Below are 24,458 nucleotides of genomic sequence, written 5' to 3'. Positions count from 1 at the left end.
ATTTGACGAGTATTGTTTATGATTTTATTAATTTGCAAAAGATTTGTTTAAAATATCGAATGGTACATGTTGACAGCGAAAATTTTGTCATCGTATATCTAATCCGCAGTATCCAGTCCAGTCCAATGGTAGTGCAGAGTCAGGTCAGCAGTAGTAGGCGGCCGTGGACAAGTCGTCATTTGCAACCTTTGTTCAGAAGATACAAATACTTGCTTTTTATGCGATTTTCTCATTAATTTATGACAATTGGCTACCTGAGTTATTGTTCTTTGGTTTTGGTTCTTCGCAGGCCGAGGCCGCGCCAATGCATGTGCAGTCATCCTTCGGTTTTTCAGGGCAGGGTGGCTTCGGGACCGGTTTGCACTCCTCTGCAGGACAGGCGAAGGTCAAGGTAGCTGGGAGGTTGGTACATCTACCAAATGTACATAAATGTTACTACAGAGCATTTTAAATTCCATTGAGAAAGATTATTTGTTGTGAGAAAAATTAAATACGGTGGTGGAGCCGGAGGTGGGCACGCCTTCTTGGGGGGCTCACAACACTTGGGCGTATTGGACTGTGGAGGGAGAGAAAAACGACATGCACTTCCAACATACAAACAAAACAATCTTGACCACAATGAGAAGATTTTCCAATTCGAGAAAACTTACGTTGGAACAGTTGCTCATGATGATGGTGGTGATCCGGTGATTGGGGGAGTGGTTGATCTCGCTAACGTTTGGTTGGGAGGAAGAAGTGTGATGTCCAATGTCAGCAGTGTACAATTTGTGACAAAGCAAACTTTTTCTTCTCTGACGATACATTCGGACTTTCTTGTCTCGTCTGATTTTCTTGTCTCGCCTGAAAGTCAGACCCGTTGGCAGGGATACATTTTTCAAGTAGAAGTACAAAAGTGAGAAAATTTCATCATGATCGATCGACTAAATTGACAATGGAAAAATAACTATTATAATCCAATTTAATTATTTTAAATTATTAAGAACTATTCAGTTAGCTACTAAAACATTAAACATTAAACATTCAGCTATAGTTTATACACCAGATTTCATGTATTGGTTAGGGTAAGTTTCTTTATTTGGACAAGAATTTGTATCATACGTGTACAGGACATGAGTAGAATAGCATTAAATCATGTAAAGGGTTTTTTTGTAAAGTGTTTAGAAAGAAAGTAAGGTTGATAAAAGTTGTTTGATTTAATAAATTATAGTCCATATCGATTCTTGTTCCAACGCCATCATCCAATCACCTCGTTTACTTCTGCAAATAAACAAAAACAAGCAAATTTTAAAAAAATGCTAAACATTTCCTGCTGATGTCATTATTTAAACACATATAAAACAAAAACTTCAACGAAGAACACGTTATGCATAACAAAACAATAATTAATTAAGAGTTAACACCTTAATACTAACCAGCAACTTGATGAATGAACACTAATCAAACCATTAATGCAACCAAAAACAAAGTAAACGATTAAACGAGATCCTAGACCTAGCCTGACCTACGTACACCTACGTTATTATTATTGTGCCTCCTCCTTGTTGGTCCTGGTGGGGAATGAATTTTTCCAAATAAACTGCCGATACTCCTGTTGACTCATCCCACCTTTGTACTTGTGATGAGCTTCGCACACGCAGCTCTCCTCCTCAGCCCCCTTAAAACAGCGTCGGAAGCCATTGTAACACTCCGACTCAAATCCTACTCGCTTGAGCATATTCCCAAGTGGCTGCATTTTTCAGGGAGCAAGGACAAATTAGTCGCTTTCGAATAAGTAATAACCAGGAAATGTGTATTGTCATCTTGAAATAGTTACATTTGTTTTCCACAAGAAATATTTAGCTCTGGACAGACACATGCCCCCTTCGTAGACGGGTGTGCCTTGGGGAGTCATCTCGAACTCGTCGCTTTCGCATTTCGGCTGCTCTGGCTCTTTCGAGAACCAAGGGTTGTCTGAGGGGCTGTACTGGATATTGCTGGGACAAACCCAGTCATATCGGTATGGGTCTCGTGCCCGTCGAGTGAAAGTGCACAGAGCACAGTCCTCGTTATCTCCTCGCCTTTCTGCCCCACAGTATGCGCAAGGAGGTGGAGGGGGTGGATTCCACACTGACGGTTCTCTTTCTTCTCCCTGCCCGCCTTCATGACTGCGAGGAGGGACTGTTGGACATCCGCACATCAAAGATGCAAGATTTGCTCGACACATTTCTGTCGCGGATAAGGTTTCGCAATCATTCTTCGCAGGAGGACATTCCGCTTTGGTTATTGGTGAAGGTGGTGCTTGACATTCCGAAACTTTTTCCTCTGTCTCGCAAGTTTTCTGTGGGTTTTCCGTTTCCTTTTTTGAACTGCAACCACTCCCTCGACGATTTCCCTTATCCCAGAATAAAGGTTTCGCTTCATAGTTCCAAGGTTCTTTGGACGCAACATCTCCGTCTTTTTTGGAAGAGCTAATCTTAGTTTTGGATTCTTGTTCGCATGCTGGGGGTATTTCTTCAGACTTCTGGACGAGGGGACTAATTGCAGGAAGGGTGCCTAGGCCGGCGCAATCCTTCAAATGATCTTTAAGTTCTTGATTGCAATCACATTTGGTTTTTCCGCAATTTATGCAAGTATTCTTTGTCATATTCTCTGGAGGTGCAAGTTCGGGAGGATCAATTTTCCGTATTTCCGGTTTCGGTTTGGGTGAGGATACAGGAGGGCATGGTGGTGGCGGGAGTTTCCGAGCCTCTTCCGGTGATTTTGTGGACTCGCACTTAGTTTTTGAATCAGAGGGTGATGTGGACGATGTAGTATCAGCAGTGTTTGGTGGTGTCGGAGTGCAGACGCAAGTCACGGCTTCCTCTTTTATTTCAACCACCTTCAAATTGTTGTTGCTGTCTTGATTGGGTGGCATATCTTTTGGGGGATCTGGGTACATTGGTGCCCTGGATTTGCATAATTTGTCTAAAATTGTTTCACAACTTTCGGATCCACCACCTTCCGAGAATGGAGTTTGAACTCGTATGACGAAGTTACTCATGGGGGTACAACAGGTCGCTCCTTTCTGTCGACACTCGTCACAGCAGGAAGATGGGAGTTTGTTGAACTCTTCATAATTGCACTTTGAAGGAGCTGGTTGTTCCTCTTCCAGAATGCACTCCCCTTCACCATCTTCTGCACATTCGTCGTCATCATCCTCTTCAAGGAGTTCCTCACAGTCGTCATCATCGCCTTCTTCTAGAATACCTTCCTCGTCACAATCATCTTCGGGGGGAGGACAACTACAGTCCCCTTCGCATTGTGCTATGAATTTTTCGGAAAGACTGGACTCTGCCCCTTCTTTCTTAATGAGGGGGCACATGTAACCATCTCTCCTAACCACTAGCTCAGGATTGAATACATTTCGGTGGTGACGTATTCGGTCGTCTTCTACATTCAGACTTTGACACACTTTCTCTAAACGGTCTGCATCTGTCATGGTCTCCGTTTCATGTTCTTTATCCTTTTATCAACACCCTTTATTATTAATACTTTGATAAATTCTTCATAACCACTATGCCCTAAATTATGCATTATCATCAATTTTCCTATCTGACTCTAAAGATATACTTATGAATGACCACTGTCTAACCTGCATGACGCTATTTTGCTAATACTTTGCTAAATATTAAAACAAAACAATACTTTCACTTGCCTTTCCGAACAAAGACGCAAGTTTGGCAAAGAGTCCTGGACTGTTGTCCTCGGCTTTTGCAAGTCCAGGGCATTTTGGCTTCATCATGGGACAGTTTGCACTGACTTTGGGCTTTCCGGCAGGTTTATCTTGTCCGCATTTTCCACAAGATCCACCCTAGTAGAAAATAAAACACTAATGTAAACCCAGCATTGACTGATGACTCTATTCGCAAGGAAACTTTGATGCAATTGCGTAATACCGTTGGATTACGTCCGCCAACAGAAATTGGAAGAATTTGAACTCCTTGTGGAACTGGGTACATTTTTGTGGCGTTGGGCGAACATTCAATCCACTTCGGTTTACAATCTGAGCAATCTATGATAACAAAGGAAATGAGTGATATAAAATTTAATTGAGATTAAATTGAAAATTGATGCGAAAAATCCCGACCTGTGGTAGGCATGGGAGGACACTTGTTCTTTTTTTCTGTAAATTGGAAGAAATATAAGTCATATTGACAAGCTTTTTGTGCACGAAAACCTATAGTTTTCTGATGTCTTACCGTCCTTGCAGTCTTTGGAATTATTCGCCGGTGGGCATGGTGGGCAAGGCGGAAGTTCGGGAATTTCGCAGCATTTGGAAGATCGCTTCTACCAAGGCCAAAAACAAAATTCAAAAGAGAAGGGAAACTACGATTTCCGAATGCAAAAAGTGTGATGAACTTACGGTGGTGGTAACTGGGCAAGTACTCATTGTGGGTGCGGCGGTGGGTGGAGAGAGAGAGAGAGAGGATGTAGCGTTGGGGTAAAAATTTAGTCGGGAGTTTGCGAGAGAGCAAGGACTTGTGTTGTGCTCCTGTCTAATTTTTTTCGAAAGTGAGTCTTTTTCTAACTCGCCCAGTCTGTCTGTTTTCGAGTGCAAACCGTTGACAAGGAAATTTAAAGAAGTTAAAATAAATTGTGAACTTGGACGAACATGGATGGACAGCAAAATTATGTATATGCTTCAAGGTTTCTTTAAATTAATTGCATATTAAAATTATTTATTTGCAGATATTACAATTTTGACTAGTATGTACATGTTGAAATAGCATTAAATATACACGCATCAAAATAAATGGGAGCGATAATAGTCCAAATCTCTAGGATGACGAACGAGTGCTGTTCAATTTTCTATTTGATAATTACTACTGGAAAATACAAATCAAAAATTAAATTAATCATAAAACGCAGGCATCATCAATCATCATGTGTACCACCAACACTTACACGAATATTACGCTCCGCTTTTTCTGTTTTCAAACTTGCAGCAGGACCACACTTTTTGGGACATTCTTGCTGATTAGTTCCTGAAATAATTGAACAAAATAAATAGTAGTACTATGCTTACTATAAATAGTATAGCGAAGCGAAAGCAACACCGCTAAAAATAAATCACGAAGCCTGCATTTGTTGGACGCATTTAAGGTTAATAAGCAGCGATGAAAAAGCCAAAATATCATTGAAAAATAACTACCTCGACCCTGTCACTCCATTGCTTGCTAATTTATTATCTGGCTCAGCTGAAAGTTTTTATAACTATGATATTCCGTTGACCATTTTTCTTGAAGTCATCCATTATTGATGTTACACAAAAACTCATTAATTTAAGTTATCGTACCTCCTGTTGCAAAGTTGTATGCCACCATAACGTATTTTTTCACAATTGGAACCCCATTTTTTACGTAGTAAGCGGTTTCCGTTGGATAGACCTGGTTGATGTTAAGAGTTCATAATGAAGACATAACACAAGAGGAGAAATTAGAACTAGAATTGAAGAGTTGCACTAACCAAGTATGATGCACTACCAGCTCCAAGTGTTCCAAATATCAATTTCCGCGTTAACCCACGTCGAAAGCCAAGCATCATGCCAAATAATGCACCAGCACCAATGGTTCCAAACCTAACCTCGTCAGGGGCTCTGGTCCGCAGGTAACACACATTATCTGAATTTATATATATATTTATATATCATGCGTACAGTTACGAAATTATACGAGTGTAATACACTCGTGTATTACAGCATCATAGAACGTTGATCTGGGTTATGTGATGTGATTAACACACCTTTAACAGCTCCATAAGCACTGAAAACTGATTTTTTCATTCCATCCGTGTATGTGTCCATGTTTTCTTTGAGTGGAGCTAAATCTTGACGGCATTTCATCACAAGCCGTTCCAATTCGGTCTCTTTGCATTCTGGTTCAGGAGGTGGACATCCGCAACTATTCCAAAACATAGGTACAATTACAAGATTAAATCATACGACACATATGTGACATTTTGACATGATGACGTACGCATCTTTCTTTGGTTCTTCGTAGACGCAGCCTGGATTACTTCGGTTGCTGGCTGCAAAAACAGGGCTGTCAAAAATGGTCATGCACGTTGCAGTTCCAATGGGAATAAGGTACTTGGCCGCTCGAGTCAACATTTTCGTCCAATTTAATCAGTACTGTCAGTGTTAATCTGCAATGTAGTAGTATGATCAGAATTTTTACAAAAATACGAATAGAATACTAATTTATTTAGAATACTAATTTTATTCTATGCAAGTGTTTTATAGCGGCTGGTATAACGACGTTTCTATAACAATCAGCACATTACGCTGGGAATAGATTTCGAACAATTTTGATATTCTTATTTGAATCTCAATTGAGAGATAAATCATTGCATCAAAATTCTAGTGTAAATTTATACCCCCGAAATTCTTGGTTGTAATCAAAATCTTTCGTGAACAATCTTAATATGGATTATAGTGGCAACCTAGTTAAATTTTTCGACGGCCCATTTCCCATATCTATTCAGTTTCAAGTGAGTATGTTGAAGTATTGCCCTCTCTCCCATGTATGTATGTACTTTTTTGGCCAGACTGCTCATTAATAGAGACGGCAGCGATAACCCCCCAAGTTTAGCCCATTTGAATTTCATAAATAGTACTCATGATTTTCTCATGCAAAACCACTGTCTGACTGACTTGTAATTTCTCTTTTCAGAGAGTTGCTCCTGACACGCCCACGTCACTCTTTGGTGGACATATCCAGACTGGGGTTATCAATTTGTTGCACTGTACCCAGGAGAAGGTTTTGGAACACTGGGAGAAACAAGTGGGCCAAAATTATTACATAAATTTGATATAGTACTAATCCCAATTAAATAATATTATATGAAAATGCAAACAAGGTGCGCCGTGGATATGTCAAAAAGGTTCAGGACATTCAATTGAATGGTCCCGTTATAGAGATTGTGGGGCAGAATCCTAACACCGTCTTCATCACCACACCCATCGGACTGTATCAAAGCTTAGGAATCCGCCTCCCAATTTTAGTTCTGGTTGTTAAAAACCTTCGAAAACAGTTTACGTTTGACATTTTGGTAAGCTTCTTTATACGTGATGATTCGTACATGCAGGTGCGGCGGAATCGGGGGGAAATAATTCCCCAGAGAATTTTTATTTCCCTATCGTTGCAATATAATGCTATCAAACTCTACCCCTTCCTATCTTAGGATTAGTGTTATTGTCCCAACGGTTCTGCAGCCTATGGGTGCATAATACGTAATGCAATATATAAAAATCTCACAGGTGCTGGACGATAAAAATGTCCGTCATCACTACAAATTCAGCAATCGACAAACTACGACAAGAATTAAAGCAACATGTTCGTACATCCCTTTGCGGATGGAAGACGGTTGGAATATGGTACAATTAATATAGTAACTGATACCATTATGCTGTAAAAATTCATCAGGTTTATTCATACGTGGATGTGGGTACGGCTTATTATAGTTACAGATAAATTTACAAGACGTCGTGTTCAAGACGTTTGGCAGTAACTACAAAGAATGTATTCGACTTCAAATTAATGCCAACTGCAGGTTACGTCGGGTAACTATTTTCCATTCTAACTATATGCCGAATTCTGGTTTCCTTCCGTTCGAAGATGTTCAATTTATCGTTAATTTTGGGTTAAGGTTGGATTTGGTGAAAGCAGTCCAGACCAAGAACAAAGTGAACTTCCAGCCGATCTGAGAGCATTTGTTGCAGAAACGAGAGGAATTACGTCAGATATTTGAGAGTATGCCGGCTAGTTGAAAACAGATTATTGCAAAAAACAAGGCCTAAAAGGTCTTCGGCTAAAAATGTCACCATCTTTGAAAGAATTTACAACCACATTAACGACAATTCTACAATTTCTGTAAAGTATTTGCCGTCTTTCCTTAAATAATAAAACTTTTTCAACCTGCAATTTTCATTGGAGTTTCGTTTCAAAAGCCGATAACTGAAAAAATGTAGTAACAAGTAACACTACAAAGCCAAAAATGTTCGTTACCGTTTTGATTAGGATACTCACAATGCAAATCCTTTTCTAACCATCCGAATTTCGTAAGGTTTATTAAAAAATTTAAACACTGAAATAATTCTGAATTTACCATTCACAATAGCAATTCTTCGTATAATAATAATTTTAGTCGGTTTTGTTCAGATCACAACAGGGAGTGAGATAGTGAGAACAAACCAAAAAACCTTCCTGCCTCTCGATGTGAGCCGGTGGTAGTGAGATTTTTCTGCACGTTAAAGTTTCACTGCTTTCACCTCGAACACTATTAAAATGTTAAATGAAAGCAAAGTACAAAAATGTTGAATGAGTGTCTGTACACCCTCATGAGTATATAGACATATTTTAATAATATTCAAAGCTATTTTACATGTTATATATCACAGATAATTGGTTCTTCCAATTTAACAGTCGATACCTGAGAAATTCAACTCAGATCGTGAGAGAAAGCAATTACATAACGACCTGGATAACACAAATAAAAGGTTAATATCAATATTTTTGTTTAGTATGAACTGCGATTATTTCTAACTTACCGTCATCATCCAATTGGAGTAGTATCAAATTTTCTGCCTTCATATTAGGATGACTAATTGTTTTGGAGAACATATCAGTAGTTTCGTCATCCAATGTTAGGGTTAATTCCGTTTTTGACGAATCATCTTCTCCAACAGTCACTTCATTTTCTATCTCCAAACTTTCCGGCATTGGTGGATTCTGAGGCACAATTTGTTTTGCTCTAATGTCCAAATTGACCTTTTTCGATCGTTTGGCAGATTGACGGGTTTTGCCTATGTGTGAGACATTAGAGCGTTTCATTGTGTTAGATGCACTACTTGCACTTGTTGCGTGCTCGTCTTCTGTTTGGGATAATGCAGGAGTTTTCTTTGTCCTTGGATGACACAAAGATCCATCCCCAGGGATAAGCATGCTACTTAGGTATCCTAAAAAAATAAATGTTTGATCATTTCAACCAGAGGAATGGCCCAATTAGACAGAAATTTGTATAAAATTTCACCTTCAGCCTCCCAGGTATCCTTATCACTTGGATGTTCTTTCATCCAATGTCTATGTAGAGAGTATTTTTGTCTAAAACGTACATTTCGTTCACAAAATTCGCATTTGTAGACATTATTTCCATGAACAGTTTTTTTGTGTTGATGCAGAATATACGGCCGGAGGAATTCCGCGTTACAGATATCGCATGCAAATTTTTCTCCGTTTGTTTGATGGGTCTTTGCATGAAGTTTCAAGTACTCTGGGGAAAAAAACTTTTTCCCACACTGATCGCAAATTTCGTGTCGTTTTTCCTCTGCCGGAATGTGCGAACGTGAATGAGTTTGGAGGTTGATTTTCTGTGCGAATCCCTACAACAGTAACAAATACAGTGCATCTACCGATTTGTGGAATTTATCAAAGATCGTTCACCATATAATAAACTAACCTTGCCACAAACGGTACAAGTAAATGGCTTGCTTTCTTTATGAATGCGCATGTGAACAGTCAAACTTTTTAGTGTTTTCAGTTTGCTGCCACATATTAAGCAAGAAAACTGTAATTTTAACATATTTAAAAATTAGAAATTGAATCTACATAAACTGATTTGTAAACGATTTAAATAATACCTACCTGGGGATCAGTATGAACATGATAATGATCTTGCAACAGAGCTTTTCGGGTGAACCGTTTGTTGCACTTTTTGCAAACAAACTTCTTTTCCAAATGAGTGTTCCGATGGGTTTTCAATGAACTCATCTAATTTGGATTCAATATGGTGATACTTGTTAGTAATATCGCCGTAATATGATATATAAATACAAGACTTACGTTAGAGTATGTAGCACCACAAAATTCGCAAACATACTTCACGTCGACATTTTCGTCAGTGGATGATTGATTTCCGGTAAGAAAGGCGAGTCGACTAGCTTCTTCGCAATCCTCGTGTTCGACATATCCTTCCTATGAGAACGATCACAGGTTCAGTAATTAGAACAAAAATTAACGTGAAGGAAACTATAGCTCTTTGCTCTTTTACTAAACCTTACCAGAGTTGCGAATGGTTTAGTACACTCGAAGCAAGATAATACTTTACATAAATTGGAATGATCCTGGTTGATGTGATCTTTTAACTGCAGAACGGTGTCAAATAGTTGTAAGCATTTATCGCACACTAACTTTTTACAACGGTGGGTATTTAATTCTTTTGGATTTCTCAGTCTAAGAAAGCACTTTGAGCATAAGAAGGGATGCGTGTGTTCTGCTAAATGGGTTTGAAAACTCTGTAAGTCTAGCAGATCCTCTTGACAGCCCTTCCAACAACAATTGATATTTCCTGTTGCTAAATCGTCCAAGGCGTTACGGACCTGGGAACACAAAACGATAATTGCATATAGGAATATGAATTTGTTCTCGTATTAATATAAAAAAACAAACATAATAGTCTTACGGTTCGACAAACTGAAATATGGACCTCGTACGATACATTAGTTAATATTTTCCGACAGTTAGGGCAAATAAAATCATTTTCAGTGTGCGATGATAAATGAGTTCTTAAGTCCGTTTGATTTTCAAAAACTATATTGCAAATACAACAACCATTCACAGAGGGTTCTTCACATGCGTGGTTTCTATAAAAATTCTCATTTCCAAAGTACTGCCGACAACCATGGCATTGAATATAATCATGGTTCACAGTGACGGCATTCTGCACAAAACAAATTCATGTCATGTCAAAATTAATATTGTATTGCGCCGTTGAATAAAGTACTATATTGTGAACTCACTTCAGCAATAGATCCATGTGCGATTCGTAAATGACGAATTATAGTTTCTAATCGTGTATAACATTTGACTTTTCTACAAATGTCACATGTGTATGGGAGTGTTGGCTGAAGTAACGACGGGTCAATCTCTTGTTCATTCTTGTCTAATTTATCCTCGATTGATTTGAAACATTTGTAATGCTCGATCAGATGTTGGGCAAAACTGGTTATTATGTTCATCTAAAATTCAAGAATCAGATCCATATCCATTTGTGATTGCTTGGTTTGTTAATTATCATGTGTATATTTAGGTGTGCATGACATACTTGAACATGGCAGAATTTGCATTCCCAAATTTCAGTATGACGAATTGGGTAACAAATTCGACGCTTTTGTCTTTTCATATCCTTCTTTTTCTTAAATGTGCACTCTTCTTTATTGCCTTTAATACTTTTCACCTTTTCGACCTTGGCTGGCAACAATGTTTTATTGCGCAATCCAGAAGAACGCATTTTTCGCTTTTTCAGACGCTTCGACGACCTTGTTCCAACCACTCTGAGAGTGCTACAGTTGTTAATAACTTTCTTGACAAGGGGTTCATTATCACCTGCATCATTTATGACACTTGGCGACGTAGGAGTAAAATAGTCGTGATCAATTACAGTATCACTGGCTTGTTCCGATTGCAAGTGGTCAGTGTGCAATTTTTGTACATCCATTTTCACAGTTTCTGACTGTAGCTGCGGTGCCAGACTTCGGCTATCACATTCTTTAATTTTCTTCATTAGGCTAAAGTATCCTGGAGAGTAACATACGACGAGGGGCTGTCTCTTTTTGATTACTGTCACCACAGAGAAATATATTTCATCTTTTAGCTGATAGCAGATTGTATTTCTCATTGTTTCATCATCAGTGAAACGGACTAAGGACATCCAGTTGCATTTGGATAAATTGGTCGTGTCCAGGTAGTGAAGGATCCTATTTCCACGAAATATCTATAAAAATAGTATTAAAATTTGGGAATATTAGCATAAAATGAATCAATGCATGGAGTAGAGGAGTTTGTCATCGTGTAAACGTACTGGAAGTTGATACGCGCATGATGAATTTAGTCTTTTGTATTTAGGGGCTAAAAAGGGTCCAAATTGAGTCCCCAAGGGCAGATCCGCTGTACTGATGATGTCAAATCTACCGTCACCCAACGCTCGACTTTCCAAATTTTTCGGCAATGTCAGAAATGCCCGTTGAGGAAGTATGGAATCCGTTATCCTATTTCCGTCTACTAACATAGGACATTCCTCCGTACGATGGTGTGAATTACAAACGTTGCAGCCCATTGTGACGACTGCAAAATAATTACAAATCACATTACTATTTAGTACAAATATCTTGATTAATTCACAAACCTTAATTAACAAGCCAGAAGATGGATGGATATTTTTAGTAGATTCGGTACATAAATAGGCAAGGTGCACATAAATGATAAATAAATTAACAAATATGGTCGACGGTTGAATGGTCAAGTGGACGAGCAACAACTGGCCAGGTCAATAAAATAAAAACAACGATTTTATATACATTGGATGGAAATGTGAGAATATCCTCAGCTGGCCTGACAAAATAAACAAGTCTCATTTTTCCCGACAATCAGTGACAAATCTCAACAATGGAATTAAGCCCACAGGTGAAATATGCGACGCCACCTATCCGTCCATACCGCTGCATGTTATTCTACGTGTTCACAAGAAAATCTGGTGCGCCACACCCACTGGCTCTACAGACTTGGTTTTGGTCTCAAAAAAAGCTCCAGAATGTTCTTCGTCTACTCCCGGATATAAACATTTAAAAAAGTTGCTAAAAATGTTTGAGATAATGTATCAAAGTTTTCAAAAGAAAAAATTTGCATTTCCAACAATTAAAAAAAAAGTTTTATGTCCGGGATTAGAAGAAGAATATTCTGAAGCTTATTTTGGGACCAAAACCAAGTCTGTAGAGCCAGTGGGTGTGACGCACAAGATTTTCTTGTGACCTAGTTCCAAGTTTTTATTTTTTAAACAACTGGCATTTCAACAATTGTGGATGGATTTTATTCACTGTTTTTTAAAAATGATCTGAATGAGTTATATTTTCAAATTTTTAATTGTTTTAAGTTTACAAAATTTCATGCGCAAACCGCAAAGGTCACAAGGTCAAATCTCACATAGCCCCATAAACTGGGTATGGTTGGAAAGGTTGTGGAGAGAGGATTTAGAATATATATACTTTATGGGGTGTAGGACCACCCCCTGATTATTTAGAGACCGATGAGTATTATTGAGTTTTCCTCGATCTAGTGCTATGTTAACTCTCAATCTGCTCCTGTGTTAACGTCTGTATACCTGCAAAACCAAAACTCAAAAATGTTCACTGGCCTCTAATTAATCAGGGGATGGTCCCAGACCCCACAAAGTATATATATTCTGAATCCTCTCATCAAGACCTTTCCAATGGTACCCCATTTATGGGACTGTGAGCCTTGACCTTATGACCTTTGGCCGTAGTACATTCAATTTTTTGACCTTCGAAAAAATTCAAAATTCTTAATGAATCTGAAAGTACAACTCATTGAGATCATTTTTCAACAAAAATGAAAAAAAATTCATCCAATATTGTTGAACTGCCAGCGATTTGAAAATCTTTAGTTTTGTAACTTTCGTCAGTCACCCGTCCTCTTAAATGTAATCTTTTTCATTTCAAAATTGCACAGTAGTGGCTACATAATTAGTTTCGAGAATGTCTGGTATGGGCTGCATTTTATCATCAATTTTTACATGCACATTGTCAAAGTCGGTCAGTCGCACGGTCAGTCGAGCATATTGGAAATGAATGATTGCCGAGTCTGCTTTGCTGGAACTTCAATGAAACGCTGAATTCATGCAAAAGTATCAAAAAATGGACTAAATATCTTAAACATATATTTATTGAATTGCTCGAAGTTGAATCTTAAAGGAATAACATTTTATTAATTTCTTTGCGTTACTCTATTTTATAAGACACGTAACGTGTCTTACAGGGGGTTACTTTTAGGTAAACACTAATTGAAAATTGAACTGCATCAAATATTTAAGAATTGAATATTTTTATTACACACACAGCATATGGTAAAGTCGAACAGTAAACCTCACTGTGGAAATACATTAAATGCATGCTACTTTCTCGTAGTTTAATTTGTTACATACACAGATTACTTGACCGTTCAATATGAATAACAATTAGTACAGTGGCCGCTAATAATAATCTTACAAGTCTTAAAAATTATCACGATACCGTAAATAATGATCTTAAGCTAATCTGTGCATGCTGAATCCAGCATGAAATAAATACATAGTCAATATACGCACGGAGTACAATTAATAATTATAGTCGATATAATGAACATACATGTGTAATCTTCATCCTGTCAATATTTTGAAAAATGCTTGAATTAACTTAATTAAATTAATGCAATGCAAAATATCACTATTTTATCTACTGCACTATAAATCTGCAAAAACTAACTTCAATCGCAAAATAATGTGACCTGGTAGGAATAACCAGTGTTAATGTTCATATACAAATGACTGGGTAAACGACAGTGAAGTGTTTATAAGTAAAACTTTATTTTGCTTCTTTATTTGCTAATAGCCAACTACCAATTTCTTAGAATTCAGAAATACCAAGAGAATTTGCCAACAAAAGTTATAAAATAAAATTCGTCACTCAAAATTTGACCACAAAACAAATAATAATATGGTTCACGACCAAAATAATACAACGGAAATTGGATACTATTCATGTAACGTTGTGTGTTAGTTAGACTGACGGACGAAGCTCTTGATTATATATTCAATCTTGACTCTCGAACTTCGACAGGGTTAATTTCAATATTGTTCAAGTCGATTCGCATTCGTTATGGACAAATTACGTTATCTTATCCTCCGGTAGATCGAATACTGATCTTCACCTATGTGCAATGAAACAAAACACATTGACAGATAATCATTCAGGATATCTCTAAGACACACAAGTTGTATATAGCTATTAAGTTAAGTGATAATTATATTATTGAGTAATGGTGAAAACAAGAAATCTAAGCGAGTAGAAGTTCCGGTGCGAAATACATAGGACTCTATTATTATTATTTTCATCTGGATAGAGAATGATTTCGTTCTCGAGTAGGAGACATATTATTATTCTTGCTTTTACCATCACCGCCATCAGTATAACCTCGGAGGCGCATGTAGGCCGGAATTTTGTCGAAAAAAGGGTGGCTCAAGGATTCAGTTAATGTGATGCGTTGTGGAGCCTCGTACTCGAGCATTTTCCTAATCAAGTCGAACAGTTGCCGGGTATCCTCGTCATCAGTTTTCATATAACGCTACAAGCAAACAAAGTTTTAAATTGTTCACTTTAACATGCACGCAGATTCAGTTGAATATATATATTTCCTTCTAATAAGTCAGGTGTGATGGAAAGTATTTAATATTATATACCATTAGAGGATGGCAGTTGTCTCGAACATATCGACCAGCAGAAGATCGCTCGTCCCAATCCAATTTTCCGTGATAAAAATATTTTGACTTGGTCTTCCTTGCCATCCTAAACAAAATATTAAGGCTCATTAATATCTAAAATCAACCAGATTAATTTAAAGATGTATGAATTAATGTCTTAGTTTAGTATTAGAATAACTCTCAAATTCTTAAAGGACCAACACTTTTACGAATATTAGAGACTTATTATGTTTTAGTATTCTCTCAATTGCTGACCGAGCACTTTATAAAAAATAGTCCCAGTGGATGATGAGAGAAAGGTTTTATTGTATTTTAGGTAGTTAATTTCTTACCTTGATGGTATTGGCCCCAAGATTCGTTCCATCATTGCTAAGTGCTCTCGATTATCATGCGTCTGGAAGAGGGTAATACCCAGGTACAGCTCAAACATGATGCATCCTAAACTCCAAACATCACAAGGTTGTGCTGCAAATGAAAAACAACATAAGAAGTTGTCTTACGCACAATTAATTTCAACAAATAGCTCATTTTCTCCTGAAAATTGTTAGATTTAACTCACCCCATCCCAATTCTAGTATGACTTCAGGAGCACGGTAATGACGAGTAGAAACGATCGTCGAATGGTGCTCATAATCGAATGTAGCAGAACCGAAATCAATCAAACGAACTTCAGAATTCTTGACTCGACGAAAACCTTTTTTACGTCGGTTGTCGAATGAAATATCATAGTCGGAAGAACAGAAAAGAATATTCTCCGGTTTTAGATCAGTATGCGTCAACTGATTTTCATGCAAAAATTTCACTGCGTGACACATCTGGTACGCGATATGCCGAACTTGTTCCAACGGATACTGAAATATAGAGGCAACAATGAGACAAAGTGAGAACAAAAGGTTGTTGTAAGTAAGAAAATGAGATGATAATTCCTGAACTATCCGGATTTTTGAATAAAGCATATGAATAGTGGGTACTGCATACTTACCGGGTGATAACTGTTGTCTTTCTGTAATTTTAACGCAAAGAGTTAATCTTCTATTAAATGCTTCAATTTGAGTAATAACTATGTTTTCACGAACCAAAAAGTCAAAGACACTCAGTCCCAACATCTCAAACGCAATGCACTAAAACATTAAGCAAATTATTATATTAATTCATGTTATATATTATAGTATTAAATATGCAATACCATGTGGCCGTGGTAGTCAAACCAGTCCAACATCTTGACGCATAAACTGCAAATTAGCATTATCAATTTACATAAATTATTCAATACGGGACAAAACAATTGACTGAAGCCCAAGTGACCTGTTGACGGGTCCTTTTCTAGTTACCTGTTCTTAGGATCCTTTTCAGCTAGTTTCTTTAGTACATTAATCTCCAACTTGGCAGCTTCTCTGTACTTTTCGACGTTTTTTATTATTTTCAATGCTAAGCACCGATCCCTATAAATATACATAATTAAATGTATTACATAATTTATATTACAGTTGCAAACATCCATTTTTATTTCAATATGACCTACGACTCCTTATTTAATTGTATATACGTTTTAACTATTACGTTTTCAACAATATTTACGTACATTCAAATCCTAGATAAGAATATACGTATCGTATATATTTATATCAGTTTTATAATTTTGAAATATAATTTGTATTTATATCCATCTAAAAAACTGCAACAGTTTGATCGTGAATTTATTGCTAATTTAACTATGTATGTACTTATATACCATCCATAGAATTAACCCTCTACAAATTTCCATCTTGTCATTTCCTCATTCTTCTCATTAATTTTTGTACACATAAGCTTGGTATCGTCAAAAGAATATCGCACATGATTATTTTCTGCCCCCGTCACCAATGAAGAATTGTGTTGTCAAAAATTAAAATTTGTTTGGAAACAATTCATTTGTCGCAACATGTATAGCATGGTAGAGTGTCAAATAATATTGCCACTGAACCAAAATATAAATTAAAAAGTGTATCTGATATAACTTTTCGGATTTACAGCTTATCAAATTATAAGTCTTCCTCAAAAAATATTACTATAATTATGCTATAATATGTCGTAACAAAGAAGGGGAAAAGATCATCCGCCAATGGATTAAAAATCACAAGTAGCAAGTAAACCAGCCGTCTCTAACACTTGGTCCGAGTCCAAATAGATATTTAGAACGAGAAGAACGAAAATAGTTTTGGACTGCATAACTTTTTTCATACAACGACAGATTTCGGCGTCTATACTGTGTACCGTACACAGTACACACACATCATGTTATATATTTTCTCTCGTCGACTGGCCTATACAGATAAGAAAAATCCCTACAATGTTCAACACGACCTATTTAGCATGTAATACGGCAAAATATCACCGACAGAATTTCCTTGCGAATATTTTGCAGCGAAACCCAAATAAACATATTTAGTAGCTGTATAGGCTATATAATGAGAATTAAAATCTTACTTGTTGAGATCCCTGACCTTGACCACTTTTCCTGAAAATGATTTTAAAAAATGTCAAAGTAATAAACCGAATAATATCTTTAATTTTAAAATTAGAATCGAAACTGTAAACTTACCAAATGTTCCCTCGCCAAGCGTGTCCATAATCTTATCTGTAAAGTAAGAGGTTTGTACATATAAAGTAAATAAACCCAAACCAAATACATAATTATTGGATCATAATGAAAGCCCAAAATTCTTACATCTTTGTAGAAGTATGTCTCCATTTCTGTAAATGAGATGACCGTCTTCATCATCTTCAACAGAAGGGGTGCGTGAGCTCTGTAGAAACAATACAATCGTATTAAAACCGTGGGTGGTGGATGGATACATAGAGAACCATGTTATCAGATCAGATCGCACTGTCACGATTGTCAACCATGCAAACACGCGTGCCGATTTTAAATTGATTCTCTTTACGACAATGTTCTTTAAAGTGGAATAAATTAGTCTGGTAAATTACAGTGATGTTATTCCTGATAACTTGAAATTCTATTAGTAATGCTACAATCCACATGGAGTAATTACATGATTTTGATTTTTTCACAAATATTTCGAGAAATTAGATTTCTGGTGAGAACAAAAAAACCTGATAATTTTTTCACTTTTACACACTGAGGATACCACATATTATTAGACATGAAATTCCAACATAAATCATACATAATCCGCAAAACATACTTGTGAACTTGGCCCAAATCATGAATCATCATCATTATTATTATTATTTTCAACCAAGTGCACACACGGAGCTTGTATTAGAGAAGACAAATTCGCGTCTATTTTTACATTCTTATTTCTTATTTGGCTTCGAATTAGACTTACAAGATCGTTGTATATCACAGATGAGTTTGTTACTTCTTGCCCTGTCCTGTAAGGTTTATTGTGATGATAGGATTTCGGTTCATCCAAAACACTGCTACTGTAGCCAGCAACTGTAGGTCGGACGATGCTTTTCTCAAACATTGAACTTGTCGCAGGAGTCGCGGCCGAAGTTAATAATGCGGAGGAAGAGTAATTACTACTTGGTTTGTACAAACTACTTGCACCAATCCCGGTGTCTTCTTTGCAGACACTATCGTCAACTAGTCTTCGAGTTGCATGTAGAGGTCCATTATTGCCATTGATGCCAGTGGTCGTGGCGGCAGAAGTAATAGAACTCGTGCTTGCTGAAGGCAGTAAGGCACCTACATTATCATTAGCGGGTTCCTTCAGCTGCACATATTTGCTGGAAGTGTACGTAAACCCAGAATATTTCCTAATAAGTTCCTCAATTTCTTTCTTCCTAACTAAATCCACGTCCCGTTCTTCACTTTCTCCTCCTCGTACTCCATCCTCGCCTTTCGCCTCCCTTATTGATGAAGCAAGTCCGACTCCTCCGTTCAGTAGGAGTTCTTCTGATTCTTTGAGCGTTTTTCGAGGGGTAATGTCATATGCCAACACATGCGAAGATGGGGTCACTCCATTCTGGTTGGTGAAAGCGGCAGCGGAGGATTCGCGAACAAGGTCAACGTCACCTTTCACTCTGAACGATGACGTGCCAAATTTGGTGCTAGTGTTATTATTATCTTCATCCTCTCGATCTCGATCACTGACATCACCATTAGCGTCAGGAGCAAGGGCAGCAACTTTGGTAAAACTTAAGGGGGAAGGCTCCTTTTCCTTAGGCTGGGTGTGAGACGACTTGTGTCGGTAGCGCCGATAGTAATATCGTGAAGGCAACTTATACGAAGACTTTCTCTGACTAGACCTTGAGCCACTTGCACCTTCTTTCCCGTTTGCCTCCGTTCCAACTTCATCTGCGTATTTGCCAGCCGCCTCATTCCGAACTGTTGCGCGTCCCCCATTTCCAAATTCGTCATCCAGAATTGTGACCTTATCCAAGTTATTCAGTGTGTTCGAGCGAGATAAACCTGAACTTTCTCTAAGATCCCTTTCTCTTTCGTCGTGACGATCGTACTGTCCATACCCCAGCCCTGCGAGAGGTTTGGGTTTTACCTCAGGTACTGGTTCTAGTAGATGAGAACTCGACCCCGAGTACGGCCGCCCTCCGGAAGACGAACTATAACCACCAATAAGTGGATGATGATGATAATAATATTTACTACCGGACCCTCCTCCTAGAATTGACCCAGTTGACCCACCCAACCCAGAGTCCTGAATTACACTACTGCTTGCACTCTTTGCAAGTCCGTATGTCCTACGTGAAGGGTACAAATCGTTAAGCCCTGACCGTCCAGACGTTGATGAGCCTAAATTGGATGCAGAGTTAAGAATGCTGGACGATGATGATAACGGAAGTCTACCATTTCCAGAAGAAGAAGGAGAATCATGTCCTATTAAACCCAAACCATATCCGTAACCACTGGATGAGTAAGGCAGTCTTGATGACACGCCACCAGCACCACCACCACTACTGGTACTTGCACTTTTTGATAGTCCATAACCTCGGAATTCATCCGTGTTATCTTCATAAGGCACTCTAGCCTTTGCACCCCGCAGACTAGACCTACTACTACCACCACCATTACTTAGCAAATCGGCTGTGCTAGGTTGAGAGGAGTCCTCTGGAGAAGCCAAGTTTTTGCTTGAGGATGTTAGCCCAGTGGCAGAACGGGGAGAAGCGGTAGATTCGCCATTACCACTTCCAAATAGTCGTTGATATCTCTCCGAAAGTTTCTGCTCCAATTCCTTCAGTCTATCGTTCCCAAAGTAATTATTGGTGGTCGAGCTCTTTACAAGTCCACCACTGCTACCACTCCCACTGCCCCGTCTACTTCCAGACTGACCCAATGATAAGTTATCGATATTTTCTAGATTATGATTATTCAGGTTGGACGAATGGTGATTTATATTTGAGCTAGTGTGACTCGTTGGCAGCGGAGGTTTGTACTTCACATAAGCGTAAGAATCGGAAGGATTTGAATTGATGGATGTCCCCGAATTTTTCCTAGAGCCGAGATGACCTCTTCTTTCAAACATTGGGGAGTCTGGGGCATGAGATGGCTTCATGTTGTTGGAAGATGTGGTTGTCGTGGGTTTGGCAGAAATATATGGCGTATTGTTGTTTTCAATTCCCCCATTGATTTCCGAGTCACGGGAGCCGTTGACCAGATTCTTGGTAGTGAGACGATGCAGCAGATTGGTACAGGATCTCACGACATCGGAATCTGAGAACAACTGCGCCACACTTGTTGTGGCCGATCTTCCGTATTTTCGTGGCTGTCGAGACGGCTCTCGGCCGCTCGACACTGAGTTCATGCTTGCCAGGAACAGGGTGAAAGTGTAGAAGAGGAGGAGAGATACAATCAGGAGGAAATGGATTGACGAGGCTTCCGAAGAGTAGTGAAGCAACAGTGTTTCGAATGGGTACAAAGGGTAATCGATTTCGTCCTCCTCCAACAGAAAAACTCTACCATCCGGACTCACTTCCGTTTTCTCCAACTTGTCAATTTTACGAGGGACTTGTGGATATCGATGCTTCCTCCGAATCAATCACTTACTATTCTTACGTTATGATACGAACGAGAACCAAGAACAATGACAACGTTCGCTTGGGAGCATTTGTTACGCAAGAAGATGGAACAATAACAAGCTCATTTTATGTCGTCTGAAACCTTGTTATTAGTAAATAGTATCGAATATAGGAAAGAGGATCGCAATGGTGGTGGAGGAAATTCAGACAGTTCAAAGGCCAAATAGTTTAATCCAAAGTACACGTCTAGGAGTGAAGTAGAGAGGTAGGCGTACAAAATGCTCAGCACCTACTTAATCGGAATATTGTATCGTTGCAAGATTTGAATTTTTTTCAGATATAGAAAGAGGAAGCAGAAGAAGCGATTACGTGTTACTTTGAGAATGAAGAGGAAAGTTGAAGAATAAAATGTTTCTTGTTTCTTTGACTTATTTTGGCTAACTAAACCAGCTCCGATTATCCAAACTCCCCAAATGCAATTATCTCATGTAGGTTACAGATTCTATTAGTTGATGCGATACATGCATACTTATTCAAAACAGAAGGAAAAAGTGGGATAGCAATGCCGCACAGTAGTTAGTTTAAGTTAACCAACGTAAAACCCGATCCGATATAACATGAAAGTAACGTTACTCTAGCTATCTGTGGCTCATCTATATCCATCCACAAAGATATGCAGACAAGTACATTGGATGTTAAGCCTATTTTCAAGATTCTCATCGTCGCATATCGCACGCCGTGGGACGTGGATAGGTCGAGATGCTAAAAATAGGCAAGTTTTTTCGAACACTGCTTCGGTACGGTTCGAATGTGCAGTGCAATCAGCACACTCGTTCAGTGATGCTGCTAAATCCCCCATCACAAGTGTGTGTATGTAGTCAGCAGCACTTTTAGTACGTAAAAAGTGATTCAGCGCAGCCCAGCTCATGCCAATGACAAAATGCGATTCCTCAAAGATTCCTTGCGGATTCTCCTCCGTGAGCTTATCAAATGAACTGCATATCACATGACGGTGAGAAACTTACGACGCAGAAAAATTGGCCGATGACTTGTCCTCTTGAACAACACGGATTGATCATCATTGCTATTGCTCCCTCCAACCCACCCACTACTTTTAACAAATATTTATGTACATAGTTCTCTTCACCCCCAAATATTGTGTGATTAATTTGATTCTCCTGACGAAGGGTCGAGCATTGTCCCGATAGCTGGAGTATAATAAGTATTCCAAACAATGCCTTCCTTGCACTCCATGCAAATTTTAAATAATTGTAAGTGTATTTATTAGTAAGTGATTTAACTCTATACATTATGTAATTCGTAGGTCATTCTTCACATGGACAGTAAGCTATTTTTGCATGGGTACACTTCCCGTTGAAATAATATTGGAGATTTTCAATACAAAATGCTGAAGTACCTAAGAAACTTTCGCCAACTGCCAATTTTGCAGATTTGCATCATACATATACTGTGCAACAGTGTCACTGGCTTCTTGAAGTAAATAAGTACATAATAAATTGGCTGATTACAACCTGGCTCCCAGTCAACCAGACGCTGCGGGTGGAAGTGAATCACCCCTCTTCTGCCAAGGAGAAAACAATGAACTGAATTGCACTTGTCGTGTTCGTGCATGTATACTCATTACTCAAGTCTTATGTTCCGGTGCAAGGCTTGTGGGACTCATGCTCCCGAACGGTTTTATAAAGGACTTTAAAAATTGCATTATTTCATTTTATTTAGATTTTATTATATGATTTTAAATAAATATGATAACGATTGGAGATGTAAAACCAGCGATATGCGGTGAAAGTTTAAAAAGCATGCACCTCGCTAAATTTTTACAGTCCAGAAGAAATACAATACCCAAAACGGTCAGGTTTATGTTAAGCCGAAATCTGAGATACCACTAACACAAAGAAAGTAGTTGGTTATTCCGGATTGTATGGAGTTGAGTGGAGAAAGTAATTTTTTTCATTCTCGTTAGAATCGTGAAAGTGAAAAGGAAGAAATGATTTAAAAAACATTTTGGAGCCAGTATTTTTTCTTGTATGAATGCATTTAGCAGCTATAATTGTAAATAAGAGAACGTTAAGCTAGACGACGTATGTACAAAGGTTGAGCTGAGTTGGAATGAATAACATCAACAACCTCGGGATTGGATGGGTCAACGTTTCCTGACACCACTTGACTACATGAGAATTGAGAATAAGACTAGTGACAAAATAAAACTAGTAAAGTTACGAAATGATCATAGACGGTGCTTTCCGGAGGTGATCCTCATTCGGGTATTCTTCACAATGTATTACCAACTACAAAATAAAGTGGTAAAAATTCCTTCCTTTAGCTGCTGAAGGAAGGAACCTGGATTTCGTTCACTTTGAAATATCATGTTTCACTCGACAAAGCAACTCCACCGGACATAATTATTTTCATTCTAAACAAATCTCACACTAACACTCACACAGGACACTGAAACTATAAGTTAAATTGAAACCACAGAAGGACTCCATGCACTGAACTGCATGGAAATCCGTGATGCTACTTCCTAGAAACTCCTCAGACCAAGACAACCTTCAGAAGTCAGTCATATTTAGTTTCAATTTCGTTTACATACTATCAGATTTTTGGATTCAGCCATACCCTCCGTTTCACCGACCTCGGATGCATTTTTCTATTTTGTATGCATACACATATGTACGTATGTATATGTGCTCTATGAACATTCAACCACGACGTTTATTGTGTTAAATGGATGGGTCTGTTTTAAGACAAACCCGTCAGAAATATCTGGCCCTTTAAAAATAGCCCCTCCTCGTCAGTATAAGCTATCAGTTCTCCTTTCATCATTTCGTGTAAATGCACAGAGCCAAAAACCTACGTAAATATACAAATCGCTTCTCTACTTAACTGCCTGTGTACACACATCACAGAAAACTCAAAGGATGAAAATATGTACGGCCGTTACGACCTTTAAAAATTCATCAATCCATTTCACTTTCACAAACCATATTACTCTGCAGTTAGCAATCCTTTACACGAACGGGCTAAACTTTACATGGCATTTTGGAATTTCATTTTCATTTGGGAAAGCAGTGACTTGGGGACAATAAATATTTCTATATACCAACTAATAGTGGGATTTACTAAGACCATCA

General features: G+C 38.2%; 4 protein-coding genes across 12 annotated transcripts; 1 reads left to right on the top strand and 3 right to left on the bottom strand.

Moving 5' to 3' along the window:
* Positions 1 to 10: 10 nt before the first annotated feature.
* LOC110846586 lies at positions 11 to 8,262 on the bottom strand. 6 transcript variants are annotated; one of them, XM_035850320.1, is made up of 10 exons: positions 4,924 to 5,007; positions 4,382 to 4,844; positions 4,218 to 4,305; positions 4,106 to 4,141; positions 3,915 to 4,030; positions 3,674 to 3,829; positions 651 to 1,257; positions 495 to 556; positions 255 to 412; positions 11 to 186 (listed from the first exon to the last, which is right to left on the bottom strand). In XM_035850320.1, exons 2-7 carry the CDS (start codon positions 4,406 to 4,408, stop codon positions 1,252 to 1,254), a joined length of 429 nt encoding a protein of 142 aa, XP_035706213.1. In that variant the 5' UTR covers positions 4,409 to 4,844; positions 4,924 to 5,007; the 3' UTR covers positions 11 to 186; positions 255 to 412; positions 495 to 556; positions 651 to 1,251. The 6 variants fall into 6 exon arrangements, with proteins under 6 accessions (XP_035706213.1, XP_021949084.1, XP_021949083.1 ...); XM_022093392.2 differs by lacking the exons at positions 11 to 186; positions 255 to 412; positions 495 to 556; ... (3 more) ...; positions 4,106 to 4,141; positions 4,218 to 4,305 and adding exons at positions 5,171 to 5,216; positions 5,315 to 5,405; positions 5,485 to 5,639; ... (1 more) ...; positions 5,994 to 6,162; positions 8,125 to 8,262 and having other exon boundaries at positions 4,676 to 4,844; positions 4,924 to 5,003; XM_022093391.2 differs by lacking the exons at positions 11 to 186; positions 255 to 412; positions 495 to 556; ... (3 more) ...; positions 4,106 to 4,141; positions 4,218 to 4,305 and adding exons at positions 5,171 to 5,216; positions 5,315 to 5,405; positions 5,485 to 5,639; ... (1 more) ...; positions 5,994 to 6,162; positions 8,046 to 8,179 and having other exon boundaries at positions 4,676 to 4,844; positions 4,924 to 5,003.
* Positions 6,409 to 16,064, top strand: LOC110847032 (cilia- and flagella-associated protein 20). The gene is made up of 7 exons (XM_035850317.1): positions 6,409 to 6,507; positions 6,690 to 6,800; positions 6,877 to 7,068; positions 7,277 to 7,393; positions 7,481 to 7,579; positions 7,666 to 7,769; positions 16,054 to 16,064. Exons 1-6 carry the CDS (start codon positions 6,442 to 6,444, stop codon positions 7,765 to 7,767), a joined length of 687 nt encoding a protein of 228 aa, XP_035706210.1. The 5' UTR covers positions 6,409 to 6,441; the 3' UTR covers positions 7,768 to 7,769; positions 16,054 to 16,064.
* LOC110846585 (PR domain zinc finger protein 15) lies at positions 8,068 to 12,573 on the bottom strand. Of its 2 annotated transcripts, none has more exons than XM_035850313.1 (13): positions 12,199 to 12,573; positions 11,875 to 12,137; positions 11,119 to 11,787; positions 10,814 to 11,032; positions 10,477 to 10,734; positions 10,076 to 10,393; positions 9,858 to 9,989; positions 9,660 to 9,785; positions 9,475 to 9,582; positions 9,049 to 9,397; positions 8,567 to 8,974; positions 8,449 to 8,495; positions 8,068 to 8,295 (listed from the first exon to the last, which is right to left on the bottom strand). In XM_035850313.1, the coding sequence occupies exons 2-12, from the start codon at positions 12,127 to 12,129 to the stop codon at positions 8,458 to 8,460; spliced, it is 2,880 nt and encodes a 959-aa protein (XP_035706206.1). In that variant the 5' UTR covers positions 12,130 to 12,137; positions 12,199 to 12,573; the 3' UTR covers positions 8,068 to 8,295; positions 8,449 to 8,457. The 2 variants fall into 2 exon arrangements, 1 of the variants encoding a protein (XP_035706206.1); XR_004834492.1 differs by having other exon boundaries at positions 8,070 to 8,295; positions 8,401 to 8,495; positions 12,199 to 12,572.
* On the bottom strand, positions 13,734 to 21,756 carry LOC110847720 (probable serine/threonine-protein kinase dyrk2). 3 transcript variants are annotated; one of them, XM_035850311.1, is made up of 13 exons: positions 18,654 to 21,756; positions 18,032 to 18,110; positions 17,906 to 17,941; positions 17,791 to 17,821; positions 16,656 to 16,766; positions 16,511 to 16,556; positions 16,401 to 16,445; positions 16,307 to 16,327; positions 15,884 to 16,175; positions 15,657 to 15,789; positions 15,304 to 15,409; positions 15,017 to 15,188; positions 13,734 to 14,774 (listed from the first exon to the last, which is right to left on the bottom strand). In XM_035850311.1, exons 1-13 carry the CDS (start codon positions 21,087 to 21,089, stop codon positions 14,737 to 14,739), a joined length of 3,546 nt encoding a protein of 1,181 aa, XP_035706204.1. In that variant the 5' UTR covers positions 21,090 to 21,756; the 3' UTR covers positions 13,734 to 14,736. The 3 variants fall into 3 exon arrangements, with proteins under 3 accessions (XP_035706204.1, XP_035706205.1, XP_021950407.2); XM_035850312.1 differs by having other exon boundaries at positions 15,038 to 15,188; positions 18,654 to 21,754; XM_022094715.2 differs by having other exon boundaries at positions 13,734 to 15,188.
* Positions 21,757 to 24,458: the final 2,702 nt, after the last annotated feature.

Source organism: Folsomia candida, unplaced genomic scaffold (genome assembly GCF_002217175.1).
Source record: "Folsomia candida strain VU population unplaced genomic scaffold, ASM221717v1 Fcan01_Sc003, whole genome shotgun sequence".
Taxonomy (NCBI): domain Eukaryota; kingdom Metazoa; phylum Arthropoda; class Collembola; order Entomobryomorpha; family Isotomidae; genus Folsomia; species Folsomia candida.
The sequence above is the reverse complement of the archived record's forward strand: the minus strand, read 5'-3'. Positions and strand labels throughout refer to the sequence as shown.

Coding starts and splice junctions, on each gene's coding strand:
- LOC110846585 (XM_035850313.1), bottom strand. CDS start 12,129: ATGGGCTGCAACGTTTGTAATTCACACCATCGTACGGAGGAATGTCCT. Junction 9,583..9,659: donor ATGTTCATACTGATCCCCAG/GTAGGTATTATT, acceptor TTAAAATTACAG/TTTTCTTGCTTAATATGTGG. Junction 8,496..8,566: donor ACTCCAATTGGATGATGACG/GTAAGTTAGAAA, acceptor TGTGTTATCCAG/GTCGTTATGTAATTGCTTTC.
- LOC110847032 (XM_035850317.1), top strand. CDS start 6,442: ATGGATTATAGTGGCAACCTAGTTAAATTTTTCGACGGCCCATTTCCC. Junction 7,394..7,480: donor TGGAAGACGGTTGGAATATG/GTACAATTAATA, acceptor GGCTTATTATAG/TTACAGATAAATTTACAAGA. Junction 7,580..7,665: donor CCAACTGCAGGTTACGTCGG/GTAACTATTTTC, acceptor TTTTGGGTTAAG/GTTGGATTTGGTGAAAGCAG.
- LOC110847720 (XM_022094715.2), bottom strand. CDS start 21,089: ATGAACTCAGTGTCGAGCGGCCGAGAGCCGTCTCGACAGCCACGAAAA. Junction 17,822..17,905: donor GCTTGGCGAGGGAACATTTG/GTAAGTTTACAG, acceptor AATCATTTTCAG/GAAAAGTGGTCAAGGTCAGG. Junction 15,189..15,303: donor ACAACTGCCATCCTCTAATG/GTATATAATATT, acceptor GTTTGCTTGTAG/CGTTATATGAAAACTGATGA.
- LOC110846586 (XM_022093392.2), bottom strand. CDS start 6,127: ATGTTGACTCGAGCGGCCAAGTACCTTATTCCCATTGGAACTGCAACG. Junction 5,919..5,993: donor GAAGAACCAAAGAAAGATGC/GTACGTCATCAT, acceptor GTTTTGGAATAG/TTGCGGATGTCCACCTCCTG. Junction 5,640..5,760: donor TGCTTATGGAGCTGTTAAAG/GTGTGTTAATCA, acceptor ATATAAATTCAG/ATAATGTGTGTTACCTGCGG.